Source organism: Erithacus rubecula (genome assembly GCF_903797595.1).
Source record: "Erithacus rubecula genome assembly, chromosome: 1".
Lineage (NCBI taxonomy): Eukaryota > Metazoa > Chordata > Aves > Passeriformes > Muscicapidae > Erithacus > Erithacus rubecula.
Window position 1 is genome coordinate 24,802,208 of NC_136658.1, and position 16,075 is coordinate 24,818,282.

The 16,075-nt window shown below is 37.8% G+C and overlaps 1 protein-coding gene across 2 annotated transcripts in view; it reads right to left on the reverse strand.

The window, feature by feature from the left end:
- Positions 1 to 16,075, reverse strand: part of USF3 (upstream transcription factor family member 3) — a 34,186-nt gene that overhangs the window by 14,209 nt on the left and 3,902 nt on the right. Inside the window, exons 1-5 of one of the 2 annotated variants that reach the window (XM_079306185.1) lie at positions 7,168 to 7,286; positions 6,211 to 6,275; positions 4,265 to 4,293; positions 1,899 to 1,981; positions 780 to 876 (exon numbers count right to left, since the gene is read on the reverse strand). In XM_079306185.1, the coding sequence (XP_079162311.1) occupies positions 780 to 876; positions 1,899 to 1,981; positions 4,265 to 4,293; positions 6,211 to 6,257 (256 nt within the window). In that variant the 5' untranslated portion in view covers positions 6,258 to 6,275; positions 7,168 to 7,286. Of the gene's footprint in view, positions 1 to 779; positions 877 to 1,898; positions 1,982 to 4,264; positions 4,294 to 6,210; positions 6,276 to 7,167; positions 7,287 to 16,075 lie in introns of those variants that run through there. The other variant, XM_079306184.1, reaches the window with a different exon arrangement.

The window sequence follows — 16,075 nt, forward strand, 5'->3', positions numbered from 1 at the left end:
AATGTTAATCAAAATTGTTTAATTCCAAAAGGAAAGAAAAGCACATTAATCTTTTTCTTTTCTCTGCTCTTTTGCAAACATCAAAACTGTTTTCATTGATAATCTTACAGCTTTCCAGAAGAATTAAGTTTCATGACATCTAAAAATTACGCACAAAATTAAATACAAAGCACTCATGTAAAGCCACAAAAACTGGCAATGCACTTGAGAGATGGCTCATCAAACTGGGAAAACCATAATAAAGCAGAAATAAAAAATCACAAACCACAACATTAGCTCTGAGATTATTTTTTCATGCCTCCATCACTGTACTTTTACACATCTATTCAACTAAATTCTATATGATGCATTATATTTTTATAAAATGAGCAGTTATAACTTTTACAGCTTTTCAAAGAAAAAAAAACTTTATGAATTAAGAAAACTTCATCTTTTCAATGGAAAAATCTAACTGAAGTTTTTCAGAAACCATTCTGATCACTACAGTAGAAAAAAATGGAGCAGAATTTACTAGATGGTGCCACATCACCTAAAAAGCTCTGTAATTACTGTACATCACAATGCAATTGCTTCACTATCTTACAGCTATGTGCCAGAACACTCACTTGGGCTTACTGCTGGCTTTTTGTTTCAAGATATTCTAAGCAGCAGTATTTTTCCTGTATGTACACAATTTCTTGGGATTCCCATTTGTGGTTCCAGGCTTTGTTGTCAGTACAGAGAGACAGCAGAAGTGAGGGACAGAAATTCTAGAGCCCCCAGCCAGCATTTGTACTCACCCTGCTCATTGTTCCCTCCATTTAACAGAAGTTCATCATTCTGTCTTTTCATTTCTGTTATATACTTAAAGGCCTGATCCAGGATCATGTTCTTGCTCTGTAAAAGAAAACATATATATAAAATTAGCAGAAAGTTCTAGAATTTGTAAATCCATTAGTGATGAGGCTGCACTTACTCCAAGAGGTCTTTACTTTAAAAATACGCTCTGAATATCACTGGGTAGGCTTTGGGTTTTTTTTTTTTTTGTTTGAGTTGGGGTTTTTTGAGGTTGTTTTTTGGTTTGGTTGCTTTTATAAGATGAAACTACAGGTTTTGTGAGTAATACTGACCCTAAAGTGCTGTGAGATTTTACAGAGTAACATTTTCACTTTCTGATGCCCAAAGGTAGATACTAAGGCCACAGATCCTAAACAGCCAGCATTCTTTCTTGCTGATCAGCCTAAAACTCATGTTCACTAATAAACATACACACCACATGAAATTTCCAGGATACTGCCTTGTAAATATTTTATTAGAACGGAAACAAACACGGAACAACAATCCAGGGAGTTAGATGCATAATTTTGAAAGTAGTGTACTAGGAAATATGAGAAGAGAAAATAACCCATCCACAATCATCTTTTTGTGAAACTATGCTTATTCTGCCTGCAAAACCTTTATTCACTTAATTTCTTCTACTGTTCAGTAGGAACAATATCTGCAGGGTATTCCTCCATCTGGAAAAAGATGCTTCTGTGCATCAACTTCAGAGCATTTGTCTTGCTTCATCTTTTGCAAGGAGAGTCTTAAATTACTATTATTATAATTTCAGTTTCTGAATTGCTTTCAAGCCATTATATAAAGGATGACAAAAATAAGCAGTCATATGCAACACTGTCAGATAAAATGCTCAAAATCTGTGTAACAGCATTCATGTGAACCTGCACTTCCAAACAGAAATTCTATTACAGGTAGTTTTTAAAATACTAATAACTAATGACATTTTTGAGTATATTGATTTGAACAGTTTTGCCTTTTTGCTAATATAAATAGTAAAACAAGTATTTATACTTCAACAGACAAAGAAACATTTGAACATTTGATAGGAAACTTGTATGCACCTCTGGATGGACACTCACCTGCTTAAGTGCTGGAGAGCAGGGAATGAGTTCTCCAATTCTGTTTATCCCAGCATTAATCTTCTTTTTTCGATGTCTCTCCACTAAGCAAAAATAATATGTACTGTGTTATCTGGTTGGGCAAGTCAGCACAACAGCAGCATAAGGGCTCATAAATCCATTATTTCATTACACATTGGAACCTGGAGTAGCTTGAGTGAGGAAAAAAGTTCCTCTAAAGTAAATATCAGTTATCAAATTCATACTCAGTGGAATCAAAGAGTCATAATGTAAATAGCTATACCTTCAAAAGGTGGTGCTATTTTGGACCCCTTAATGAAAATGTAAAGTTCCTACAACTCAAAATTCAGGTTTTAAAACTGCTTTCTAATATAGCTTTATGACACTCTCTATGCAAGATACATTGATAACATTTAGGTGTACAGAAAGCAAATGAACAAAGATCATGGAAAGAATCAGTTTCAGATTTGGGAAGTAAACCCATGCCTCTTAAATTCTAACGTCAAATTTAGCACCAAAAGAGAAATAATGTAGATTTTATCAGTCTTCAGGCTTAATTTTAAATTCATATTTAAAGAGCAGCCAGCCAACACTGAACAGAACTGAAGCTCTATTTGTATATACCATCAGTTACTCTTGCCTACATTGAAAGGTCTAACTGACTGGCAGTAAAGAAAATACTGAATGGAGATTAGTTCTAGTGAAATACCCGTTTTGGAGAAAGTCAGAAAATGCTTGATTTATACTCTTCTAGTGATACCATTTACCTCTTCAATAGGTCTGAATATTGGCAAAAGGGGTCTACATTGTAAATCTAGGAGTGAAAATACCTCTGGGCATTTTTTCTACAGACAGTATCTCTTTGATCCACAACAGTCAGCCTCTTTCAAATATGGTTAATTCTCATGTAGCTATTTTTTTTACTGAAATATTTTCATGTTCTGTGCATACTTGAAACTATTACATGCCTTAAAAAAAGAAAAAAGTTCTGTCATGGCTTTGTCAGGACTCAAACCATTGTGTTGTTTGTTCATGGTGCTGAATGAACCTTTTGATTTGTACAGTTGCTCTGCTTTTGGTGGCACACAGAAATACTCACCTGCAGGTGAGTGTATTTAATTTTGCTCCTTTACAAAAGACTTGCTAATTTAATTTAAACAGTCTTATTTCAGTAGCCTGTCACTTCAATTTATTTTTCTCAAACTATTATTTTTTTGCATTGCAGGAGAGACTGCTGGCATTGACAGAGGCATGCCTAAATACACTAAATGCAGCAAGATAAGGTTTCTTATGCAAGAAATTTACCATACAGATTAGAGCACCTCTGTAAAAATTAAAACATAGGACACCTGGGACTTAACCTTTATATATCTTACTCATACATACAGATATCAGTGTTTGTGAAATGCTACTTTTTTGTTTTGGTAATATTTGCAACACCGTCCTCAGCTTTTCCAGATACTAATGACTAAGAAAGTACAGGCTTGAAAGGAGCTGGTCTCCACACATTGCAGAGTTCCACCCAGGTGATAAAGATTTTGGAAAGCTATCAACAAGTGAAAGTGGAAGTGGGAATTCTAATGAGGTCAGCAACCTTAGAAGTAAACTTGATAAGACTGTTTCCTGATTCTCCTTAATACTTAAGAAATTGGCCACACGCTGAGCACACTCAACAAGTACAACTTTGCACAGGCTTCATATGGAAACTGCTCAGTGGCTTTTCTAGCTGAGTTTGTGAAGACCACATGATACTGCTGTTCAGTAAAAGAACAACTGCAATCAATTTCTTTGGATAAACCAGGCCAACGGCTACCAGACTCTTCCCCAGTCCATCTTTGTGTTCCTACTCGTAGAAGATGCCATTGGTGCTAGACACTCACTGGGTGCTGCCCAAAGGATGTGACTCCTTCAACATACAGCTAACATTTGCACACAATTTCTGGGGTGTGAGTGCCTTAGGAATAGACTAGAGGAGTACTTTTAATCCAGGGAGCCTCTAAAGCTCTCCTGTAGGATACTTGTCTCTGTTTTGACAGAGGTGGACATTAGTTGCATGTGAATGCCTGTGCAGTTGTTCTCCTTTGGAACTGAACACAGCTGAAATTGTTTACTTCTTAATTTACTAGCTCTGGAAAGGCAGGGTCATGGTGGTCCCTCATACTTTAACTTGGTACTGTGGAAAACTGCAAACTAGAAACAATCTGCACAGATATTTTATGCAAGGACACAGAAAGGTGTTTGATAGGGTGAGGTTTTTCAGTGTACTAAACTCCTATGGAGGAACCTTCCTCAAGCAAAGTATGTTTTACTACTCCAAAGTATCTGTGCTTTTTTCCAGACCAAGCAGTAGAGCATGATATTCCTACCTGCATTATGTGTCTCCCGGTTTTTCTTTCTGTGAAACATAAAGTGAAAAACTCATGTGAAACTGAAGGTTAAAGATCTGCATACAAATATTTATTTTATTATTTCTATTACAGCTAAAAATACTGAATATTATAGCCTGCTCTGTGAATTAGAGCAGAAGTCACAATCAGACGCTCTTAGACATTGGTATTAAAAAGTTTCTAACAAAACTTCGTTCATGTTCAGACTTAAATCAATTGCAACTTAACAAGGCACATTTGTAATAGTCCAGTTGATTATTGGTACTTATTTATGTTTATATTCATATTTATAGTGGAAAGCTGGATTTTTATGTTCCTATTAAACAGTGTTTAAAAAGGCCAAAGATTAAAAAAAAATAGCTTTGTTTCTGAGGAAAAAGACAGTTAAGTATTTGTCTGAAATGTTGCTTTTACATTCACTGGATGACTGAAACAGGAAAAAGCTTTACCATGCAAGTTGATTTTCCAGCCACATTGCCTTCAAACATCACAGCTTCTTAAATCAAAGAGGCTTCCTTTGTGAGAGAAACCAAAAACTGCTTCTCTGCAGCTGCTGTTCTTTACTGTCTCAAAATTCTGAATAGGTGTGATTTGGGTATGCGAGGGTTGTGTTTGGTTTCAGATGTTCACCTGGGACTATCGTGCAATGCCCCAAATTGCTTTACTGACAACCAATAAATTTCAAATATATACAATACATATATAAATAAGATGTACTATACACATGCACTAAGACAAATATTTTCAGGAAGTACAGTAAAGCAAAGCATGTGTTTTCTGGAAAAAGCAAAATTCCAGAAAAAAACAATTTCAAAAACTCTGTCCAGCAGCATATTCTCAGTCTAGATGTCTGCTAGGGTATGCAAAAAGCAGAGTAGCATCTTTTGCTGTCCTTTTCGACTGTTACAGAACAGTTCAGATGTAACAAGGTCTGAGGTAAGAAGGCAAGATACATGTGGAAGAGGTATGATTACTATGAGGCACAGTATACCCTTTATGCTTTGAGTTGATACCTATTTCTGGTAGCTCACTAAAGATAGTGTGCACCTAGAGTAACTTAAGACAAGAATTACAAAACAGTAATGTTACTGTTACAGGTCAGACCCAGAGACATCTGCTAAGAAATAATGCTTAAAGATGATTGTTAATGCTAAATATGCACAAGAATATAAGGACTGGAGAGACCCAGTTCTCCTTTGGTTTGACATTACCATTACAGAACACAAAATACTCTATTAGTCAGGTAAGAAAGAGTAGTGAAATCCACAAAGACTGAAAAACTTCCTGCAGGATAAATCAATGCTCTCTCTGAGCTTTTCTTGATCATAAATCATATCCTACATGGTTAGTAGTATAAGATTAATGCTGCATTTAATAAGGACTGAAGAAGTCCCCAGTTAATCACATATTAGACCAACCATGTTAATACACAGGAACAAAACTCTGGAAAAGTTGGAGTGAGTGCTGAGTCACTGTTATAAATTTTGGTCACAGTGTTGCTGTACAACCTCAAAGTTTAAGTTCCAGCAGAGATTTGAACTGTAAGACCCAGATTCCACTGGGAGGTGAGGAAGAGATTTAAATTACCCTGTAAAAGCAGTACAGTTACCCCCAGATATCTACAAGGAGCCTCCACAAAAATAGAGACCGTGCTCTAACCAAGGCAGTGACATAGTTTTACACACAAAAGAATAGTCAGTGAAATAATTAAAGAATCTCTTTTGCCTAAGTGACCCTGGTAGATTTGTCTTTAACAAATAGTTTGCCATAGACAGGGCAAGAGAGATGGATCAACCCTGATGAACATAAAGAATTTCTTGTCTATACCCTTACTGCCAAACCCTTATTTAGCTAGAAACTTTGTAACCGCAACATGAATGCAGAGCACAGAGCTACAAAATAGTCATTTTCCCACAAAAACTCACCGATGCTGCTTCTTAGTAGGTGTCTCATTCTCTGTCATCTCTGGCATGGTTTCAGAGAAGAGAGCCTGAGGAAAAATCATGGAAGGAATTAACAACTCCTGCACTTTTCTGGATTCTTAGCCCACAACATTTACAAGGCTTTGCCTTGGACCACAAGGGCAGGGCCCTATTACAGTGTAGGCACAAATCCATCCCCTTGACTCAGAGCAGTTGATCTTGTGACATTAAAAATCAAGCATGTTACCTATCGGGATGTTTTGCAAAACCTGTCTGTAATGAACTGGTTTCCATTTCTTCAATTACTTTAAATACAACAAATATTATAATCCCAACCACTTTAAGCAAACAAGAAGAAAAGTTAAGAGTATATGAACTGTTTTTCAAATGGGAGGAGGAACAGCTGAACACTCTCTTATCAGCCCTTCCTCCCTAAATCTGCATTCAGTTCCTGTATTGAAATAAAGCACCAATGCTAAGCAAAGAACAAGCTACAATGAGGACATTTCATTAACTACAAATTTAGAGTGCTCTTAATGCAGTAGATTACAAAACTTACTTGCCATTAAGCAAGTTATTTATTTAAATTACTGTACAGATTAAAATGTACTTTACAGATTAAAATTATTTAAATTACTGTACAATTAATATGACCCTCCTACATTTTCAGATACGTAAAATTCAGTTAAAGTTATGAAATAACAGCCTAATAAATTGCACATAACTTATCCTCATCTTGAACAGATTGGTAACCTATACTTAGACAAACAATAATATTATAAAAATACACAAAAGATGAGATTAAGTCAGTGATGGTTGAACACATATCTAGCAGAGAAATTAATTTTAGAGAGCAAGTGACATATACTGTAGCTGACAAGAGGAAAAAATAGATCTGTTTTTTGATGTTTGAGCTCCATATTTACTTGCACAGTACCATTCACTCTCTCACCAACCAACCTGTTATTGCAACTTTTCCCATGGCCCCTCAAACTCCCTGTGGCTTCGCCTTTCCCTGGCTTCTCCTGGAAAGCACATTGGCTTCTTTTAACAGGCTTCATATCTTTAGAGTATTTTTTTTGTCTGGTTTGTTTGGACCACAGGAAGTGGGGGTAGTTTTTAATATAACTTTAAACACCAAGCAGTTCTTAATGTAAACTGAGCCTACCACTACTAGAACTGACACCAGAAACAAACCCCCAAAATAATCTCCTTATAAACCTGAAAGCCAGACACCTGTGAAGCTCCCAAAGCACTGAAGCATACACTTCACGAAGTGCTCTGTGCACACACCTGTGTGCATGTGTGTGCCAAACTAACAGAAATAATCTGCATTGTACCACAATTGAATTCAGATACTGCTTTTCAGCCTTTATACTCTAGAAGTTAATTGAATGTAGTGCATTCAGTAAAGATTAGAGGAGGAGAAACATTAGGGTTAATGCTGTTTATCACTCTAATCTTGAAGTACTTTCTACATTCCAGGGAAAACTTGGGAGATGTTGGCCATAATATAAAGTAAACAAGAAACAACCTATGAATAGATCCAGCTCGGGGAACTCAAAGTGCCTGAAGATTTCAGGAACATAATTCAACTCTACCCACACAACAGTGTTCACACCACCACAAAACTGGACACAATCCTCTCTGAGTTACAGCATTCCATTTCCCCACTGGGTGTTACACACAGCCTACCTAAACACAGCCACCACAGCCCTCTCCAGCCCAGCAATTGGAGCACATCACTTTCTATTTATATCTCTTCACAGACTTTGCTTTCTCTGTGCTCACTGACGATCCCCTGCATAAATTATGAAAACTCCTGACAGAGTTAACACTCTTTTACTGTCCAAGAAAGCAGTGGTGCAACTTCAGCACTTCTATGCATATTTTTATAAATTGCGTTACCTCATCTTAAAAATAAGATTTCTTCTCGTTGAAACCCAATTAGTTTACTTCACTAACAAATTTATTTGAGTTTATATGTAGTAAGATTAATCCAGTTGTTATCCCAGGTTGTCCAAGTAAAAACTCAACTCGGAAACCCAGGAAAGCCAGTTTCCCACCCAAGGCATCTATAACTAATCCCTCCTGCATACAGCTGGTGATGGTCAGTGGTATTCACTCACTGCATTCACTGTACTAGGTGATGATGAAGGGATTAACTGGGAGACTTTAGCAGATGAGCGATTCTGATTATTAAAAAAAAAAAAAAAAAACCTGTTTAAAGCCCAGCCATCTTGGACACTGTGGGGAACCAGAGAGATGTTCAGGTGTACACAGAGTAACTGAAGCCAGCACACCTCCTTTCAGCAGTTTCCAGGGCACCAAAGCACCCCAGCAAAATCTGTATCCATTACGGCTACCAGCAGAGGCAGGAGAAGCAGAGCAGCTGCCTGGTGATACTACACTAGTGTATCCATCACTGAGGCAGCACCTTGTGTAGCAGGTGAAAAAACTACTTAAGAGGACAAAGGGGTCACTTAATTTAGTGTGTACAGTACTGCTTCTCTTTAGTGAGGATATGAACACATGCGCATAGTTCTGGTAAAGCAAAGCTCTCAAACATGCTTAGAAAAAGGAAAATGCTGGATTGTATCGTGTGGCATTCACATACCCTGTTTCTTGATTTCTGCACTACCTATAAAAACAGAGCTGATGTGTCAGTTATTGGGCATTATGAGACCACAGCAAATATGCTGGAAATAAAAGAAAAAGATAAAAGAAGTCTTAGTTTTGGTGAACTTAGCATTTTTGAGAGGCTAATATATTCACCAAGCAACCATATTTTTTAATCTTGCAAATTTATACAGCTTGAGAATCAAAGAACTATTTCTGTATTGCAGTGTATCTAACATAGAAAGCATTAATGTGGATTTAGATGGCCAGCCTCCATGCAGGGCTACAGATAAAGCACAACTGCATGAAGGTAAGGTTATAAAAAAGCACCCATCCACAAATACCCCTCCCCATAACAGACATGGCTGTTCTGACTCCAGCTGCAGTCCAAGACACATTCACAACCCCTGCCCTAAGTTACAGCACTCACTTCTCCCTCCTGACAAAAGTTCCATACTCCTACAGTTTGGCTTCTTCTGTGTCCACTCAAGCAAAGTTCTCTTTCTTAACAGCAGCCATCCCTATCTCCCAAAGTCATGATATACACAATATTCTAACTGCCTTATTTCTTCATGCTGAGTAGATGCTGAAATGATTCAGCAATTCATTGTATATAGCATTCTGGAAGATAGACAGACAAGGCCTAAGTGAAAATTTGTGCTGCAATTTATTAATACAGTTTCTAACAATTTTTTGTTCCTGTAAAAGAACAGAAAATCTTTATTACATGTCAAAGACCCCACTTCTTTCTTCCTCCTCTGCCCCTTTTTAAAAAATTGTATCAGTAAACTTCTTCCAAGTGATGCTGTTCCCTGCATATTTCAAGCCATTAGCTGCCACACTGAGTGTATAAGCCTCACAAATGTAAACTTAAAGTCTGTATTTGATATGCTTCAGCTGTGCTGGGATCTACAGCCCATTTCATACAGGAAATATGGCATAGGAATGCTGTGACTGTTACCCTAATGTCACTTTACTCTGGAATTACTTCAGGTGAAATTTATCAGCTTACCACTCAACCAATGCTCCTACTTTTGTGGTCCCAATAGGGAAAAGGAAGGCTATACACATTATCTAATTAATCAATTAGTTTAACTATTTCTAGTGCCACTAAAAAGAGGTAGTTACATTTGTTAAGCAACACATGTATAAAGCTCTGGGCTTTCTACTAATAACTGTACCATGAGAAATGTGGTGAACTGAGGTTGTTTTTTCCTATTCTTATTCTGTAAGGACAGAAACTTTTGCATCTTATTTGATACTCCACAAAATAGCTAAAACTGGCAATACCAGGGAGGAGGTTTTCTTAAAGGCTGCTGAAAATATGGGCTTTGTGAATTAAAAATAAAATAAAAATACTGCCTAGGCAGAGATTTCTGAGGGCTGATGAATGTTTGCACTGTCTCCATTTCTGTCCCTCAGCTGTTGTATGACCAGAGCTTTGGCAGTGGGTTTCCCTTTACTTCTTCCACATTAGGTATTGCTTCTTCATTGCAAGATCCCTTCATGGATTCTCTAAAGCAGAAGACATGCATTTGCCTCATAAGCTCAGAGACAAATGTATTTTAAGTTCACTTATAAAATATGCTCACCTAGCTGAATGTCGTCTACAGAGGAAATGTAGCAAAATTCAAATTCTTTAAACAGATGAAGAAGCAGCAAGTCATCTTTTATATCATTTATATTTACTTAGCTCCCTCCAGCTTCATATAGTTAACAGCTTTCACAATGTCAACTTAAAATATTGATTTTAATTTAAATGCAATGTCATCCTCAAAAATTAAAGTATTCTTTGTGTTCTGAAGACTTAATATAATTTAATCTCTTCTATAGTTCTGAAACACAAGGTATAAAACTTAAATTTATTTAAACATCTTCTTATCTACCACCCATCGTTCCAGGCATTATTCAGCAAATTTTATGAAATCTCTTCTTCAAAACATGCACTCAGTAAATGTAAGAAAAAGTTAATTTAGACTACTTTATTAGCATTATTTTTTCATTCCTTATTTAGGAATCGTTTCCAAACTTAATATTAATTTTAAAAAAGAAAATAGTTATTCCAATCTGTTATATTTGGCTGTAAAAGACAATCTTCTTCAAATTAATAAAGCCATTCCATTCTGCATTAGGCAGAAAGAATCTTTTTTTATATGCGAGTACAACATATTCTGCAAACCTATCAGCAGTCCAAATCTTTCTTCCTGTTAATATCCTCCAGCAAGCTTATGCTGTTACACTGCTGCAATCTCAGAGTTCTTACTGATTTTGTAATGTCTCATGTTAGCCTTAATGTAAAGCTAAGATCAGTTCCAAGGCACAGATAAGAACTACTCAAATGCTTTTTTCCTGTGATAGTGTCTTCTTCATCCAAGCAACCACTGGAGCTCACTTCTCCAATCTTCCATGCATGATTTAGAACAAGGCTAGCTCAAATCAGGGACTTAATCCAAGCTTTTAATGACAAGCAAGGTGCCATTGAGATCAAGAGACACAATTTACTGCCCTTTCTTTATTACCCCTTGGAATGGTTCTATTCTAATTTTGTATTTACCTAATAAGATGACTGCAGAAAATGCAGCTCAAAATTTACCTCTGCGATTGTCACCTGTGTGTTTTAACTACTGTGGCCTATCAAAGCAACCTGGTAAGAGTATCATATAGGAAAATGAAAAATATTATTTTTCCTGATTGGAGAAAAAAAAAATCTATCAGTTTGGTTTCAGAAGAAATCAAGATTTCCCTGTTACTGTTTCCCTTAATCCACTCCCTCACAACAGCTGGGCCCACTGATTGACCTAACTGCAACCTCTCAAAGAGACAAAGTTCCCAGATGTTTACAAAAATTTGGGAGTGAGCAGAGGAGGAGGGTGAGGTCAGGTAAGGGACTGGACACGGCTGGGTCTATGCCCAGCTCTGCAGCAAGGATTTGCATGCTGACCAGCTGGCTCAGAGTAGGCACTGCCACCTTGTGCTGAGGAAGATATTCCTGATGCAAACCAGCTGAGAGTTGCCCAGGCCAACCAAACTGTTCCCAGAGCTTCTGCAAAAGTTAAGAAAAGAAAACCGAAGCCAATAAGCTAAAACTTATTACACAGGGAAACGGGTTTTTTTTTAAGATGCTTGTAAATAACAGGTAGAAACTTCACTGCTTTGAGATATTTTTACACTGCCTCTTTTGTTTTTATTATTTAAACTCAAATATATTAGTATTTTTCCTCCTGCTGACTTAAAGCAATAAGTTTTTAGCAAGGCTCTTATATAAGAACATGCAAGAGAACTAGAAATAAAATGTTTAGAGGTTTTTTTTTTTTTTTTGTAATAGCATTGGAGGAAGAGAAATGGTAATTATTCAAGTGATATTCCCTCATATCTACATTAGTTTTGTTTTCATTTGTAATTTTCAAAATATCAATGGCAATTGCATTGCCCATTTAGTAACATGTGGTTTTAGGACAGGATCGGTGTAGGGTCATTCTGAGAAATCCTGACCAGATCTGTTAAAGAAAACTTCATAAGCAAAAAATCCCAACAAACCAAACCAAAACAAAACAACTACCAAGAAACTTCTAACTTTTCTACTGTTGTTCCCTCCCAAGTCTTCAGAGACAGAGCTCATGTCCACAGAACCAAGTCTCTTACTCACTGCTTATAGTCTGGAAAATATTTAAGGAGAAATATCTCTGCACATTTTGCACCCAGATGAGAGCTGCTGCCACCCTGACACATTGCACAGATGATTTGGTACTGGAAACAAACCCAAGCACACACAGTGGAAGTAAAGGAAGATGCCTACGGGAACCACCTGCTGTGGCCTGAAGCAATTGTTAAAGGAAGCAGACATTTGGGAGCTAAAGAGCTGTAATTATGCAACCAGTGCACAAGCCAGAATCACAAATAACAGAGCTCTCACCTTAAAGCATGTCTCCAGCTACTTCAGATCAAAATAAGGGGAACATCACTCTTTTCTTTAGGAAATCAAAAAAGAATGACCAGAGAAATCCTCCCGAACCCCTGCTCTCCACGTATTGCGCCAAGATTCACAAGCTACCACATAGCAATTTCACTAAGGAAGTGACAAAGTGTGAAAAATGTCTCTATCTTTCAAGACAGTGCTCATGACCCTGGCTTCCAATGTCCAATGATCCATGGTACACTGCAAAACAGAAAATGATTTTCAAAGAGAAGACAGACATCTAATTACGCTGCACTTGACTTTATGCTTGAAAGGAGCCACAAGTGTGTTTGGATGGTGAAAGTGGATACAAAGTGAATTGCAGGCAAGTTCCTTCTAACACAGGTCATCACCTCTGTGTGGGTTAGGGTTAGGTTACCTATATCAGATGGCAAAGGTTGCCTGACCAGGCTGAGAGTGCTCACTCCTGTGCAAGAGCCCAGGAACACCAGCTGTTGGTGAGCCCAACCTTGCAACAGCATGTTACCTAAAGAACAAGTACTTCTTTTCCTGAAATAAGCTGAAACATATAAGCCATCATGTTCTCCAAATACTGTGACCAAGATGGTTATTTAAAACGTTGGAATCCATCCATATATGAAAGCTGTATTTGAAGCACCAAAGACTGACTGGACAAATGTAGAAGCTGTAAGCCATCAAATCATGAAACGGTTTGGGTTGGAAGGAACCTTAAAAATCATCATTCCAACCCCCTGCCATGGACAAAGACACCTTCCACTAGACCAGATTGCTCAGAACCTCATCCAGCCTGGCCTTGAACACTTCCAGGGATAGGGCATCTGCAGCTTCCCTGGGCAACCTGTTCAGCGAGAGCCAGTCCAATTCTGCTATCTCATGTGACCTTATCTACAAATGAAATCTCTATCCCAAGAGCAGTACCTCATCACAGAGCCTGATAACCACATAACCTGGTAATTTAGAATTACAACATAAAAAGATTCATTTTGGCTACAATGATTTAGCCAGAGCAGTATTCTTGCTTCAGTGCTTTGGTTTTAAGCTGAGTTCTTTTTGATCTGCAACTACAAAGCATCCTCACATAGTCTGTTCATAAAACCATATATGGTCCTTAAGAGATATCAAGTCATTTTCTGATACATGCCAAACTGCCTTTCTGCTCTCTCCTGAGGACCCTAACTAACAAACAGTACAAAACATCCTAGAACTGAAATGTTCAAGGCATCCAGAGAGTTTGTGTCAAATTTTTAGATTCATCTTTTCAGATATGAATCATTCAGTACAAAGGATTACAGAGTAAGTTCTCGAATATTTTACAGGCTTGGGGTTTGAGAAACCTGACACAAACTAAGAACTCATCAAGGGTTCATGATATAGGAAGCAATATTCTATGGGCCTGCACTACAAAGTTCCACTACAAGACGAAGAAGAGATCAATCCTGAGATTGTTACAAACACTGCCCTTCCAGAGTTAAGGGATTTCTCTATGAATCTTAAGGGGCCAAAGGTAAAAATGGCTGAGGCAGAAGGTACCATAAAACAGAATTTTTGTTTTAATGTATAAACTCATAAAATAAACTCACTAATTACACTTTAATGAGCTTTCAAAAGCAAGCACACACTCTGCCCCTAAACCCAAAAACTCTAAACAAAACCTCCACAACTTTGCAACATACATTTTATAGGTAGACTGCCCACAAAATGTTTTGGTGGACAGAAGGTGGCTTATTCTCCTTAAAACCTCAATGCAATTACACCTTTGCTTTTCAGAGATTTTTTTTTTTTTTTTGAACCCATGAAGTAGGTGCACGGGGCAATTACTTCAGTTCCAGGAATAAAGGACTCATCTCGCAATCTGGATGTTTGACAGTTTTGAATAATACTGGCAGGGATAAAGTTGCACATTATTTTAATTATATTTAACAGAGAGGTCCATAGTAAAGTTATCTGAGCCCAGATGACCAGAGAAAGCAAGAAGAAATTTAAAATCAAAATCAACATACATTAGACACAAGAAAATGCAACTACTAGGTGCAAATCCGTAGAAAACCTGAATTCAATAACTCAGGAACTACATTAGGAATTACTTATTTAGCTTAGGAGAATTACTATACATGAGCTGTGAAACTAGGAGTGGGAGACCTCCATTGCATTCCTTAGCAAGGGACAGCTCACACACTTAATATTTCCAAGCTAGAAAACACAGGGTCTTCCCATTCCTGCCCAGAATAAAAGAGAAAAACCTTGAGACAATTTACAGGTGGGATTCTCCCTGAGCCTTCACTTCTCCAGGTTGAACAATCACAGCTCCCTTGGCCTCTCAAGATGAGAGATGCCCCTGTACCTTAACTGTCTTTGTGGCCTTTCAACGGACTCTATGGTACATCCATGTCTTTCTTGTACTGGAAACCCAAAACTCAACCCAAGATGCCAGGTGTAGCCTCAGCAGTGCCAAGTGCAGTGGAAGGATCACTCCCTCAGTGCACTGACACTCCTGTATCAGAGAGCCCATTCACTACCTTGGCCACAAGAACACTTTTTTGGTTCATGTTTAACTTGATGCCCACCAGGTCCTTCTCTGCCAAGGTGCCTTCCAGCTGCATGGCCTTCACCATAGATTGGTGGGCTGGTTTGTTCTTCCCCAAGTGCTGGATTTCACCCTTGTTGAACTGGTGAAATTCCTGCCCATTTCTCCTAGCAATAAATGGGAAAATCCTTGAGATGGTTATCTTCCCCTGCTGTCCCAATTCCTTCAAAACAATGCTGACAGATGTAGCCTCTCCCCTGGTTCACTGCCACTCCTCACCTAGGAGGCCAGATGAGAACACTACATCAACTTAAAATTTACATTGCAAAAGGATCACAGAGATACTCCACACTCCCAAATAAGTACACTGAAACAACAAGATTGCTTTCCATGGTGGCAGTGCTGGCATTTGTGAAACAATGACCCCAGGATGATGCCAGAACTAGTTAAGCTTGTCCAATTATACAAGAAGTCCCAGAATTTCCATCAGGTGAGAGACTTACATGGAAGAAGGAAGGATTTATGCTATACATGCATGATATTTAAACATTTCTGAATTAAAGCATCTCTAAATATTAGGGATACTCCAATAGTGAAAAAATTATGTTCCTTGTTGCTGATTTGGAGCACCATTTTACTACTGGAGTAAATAAGTAAGAAGAATGTAGCATGTACGGAGTAAATGAGCAAGAATGTGGCATCAAGCTTTGTACAAGAACTGTGTTCATCTGCTAGCTAACAGCTTCACTGATGCATGAAAGCAAAGCAGAGTCCAACTTCAAAGGTTG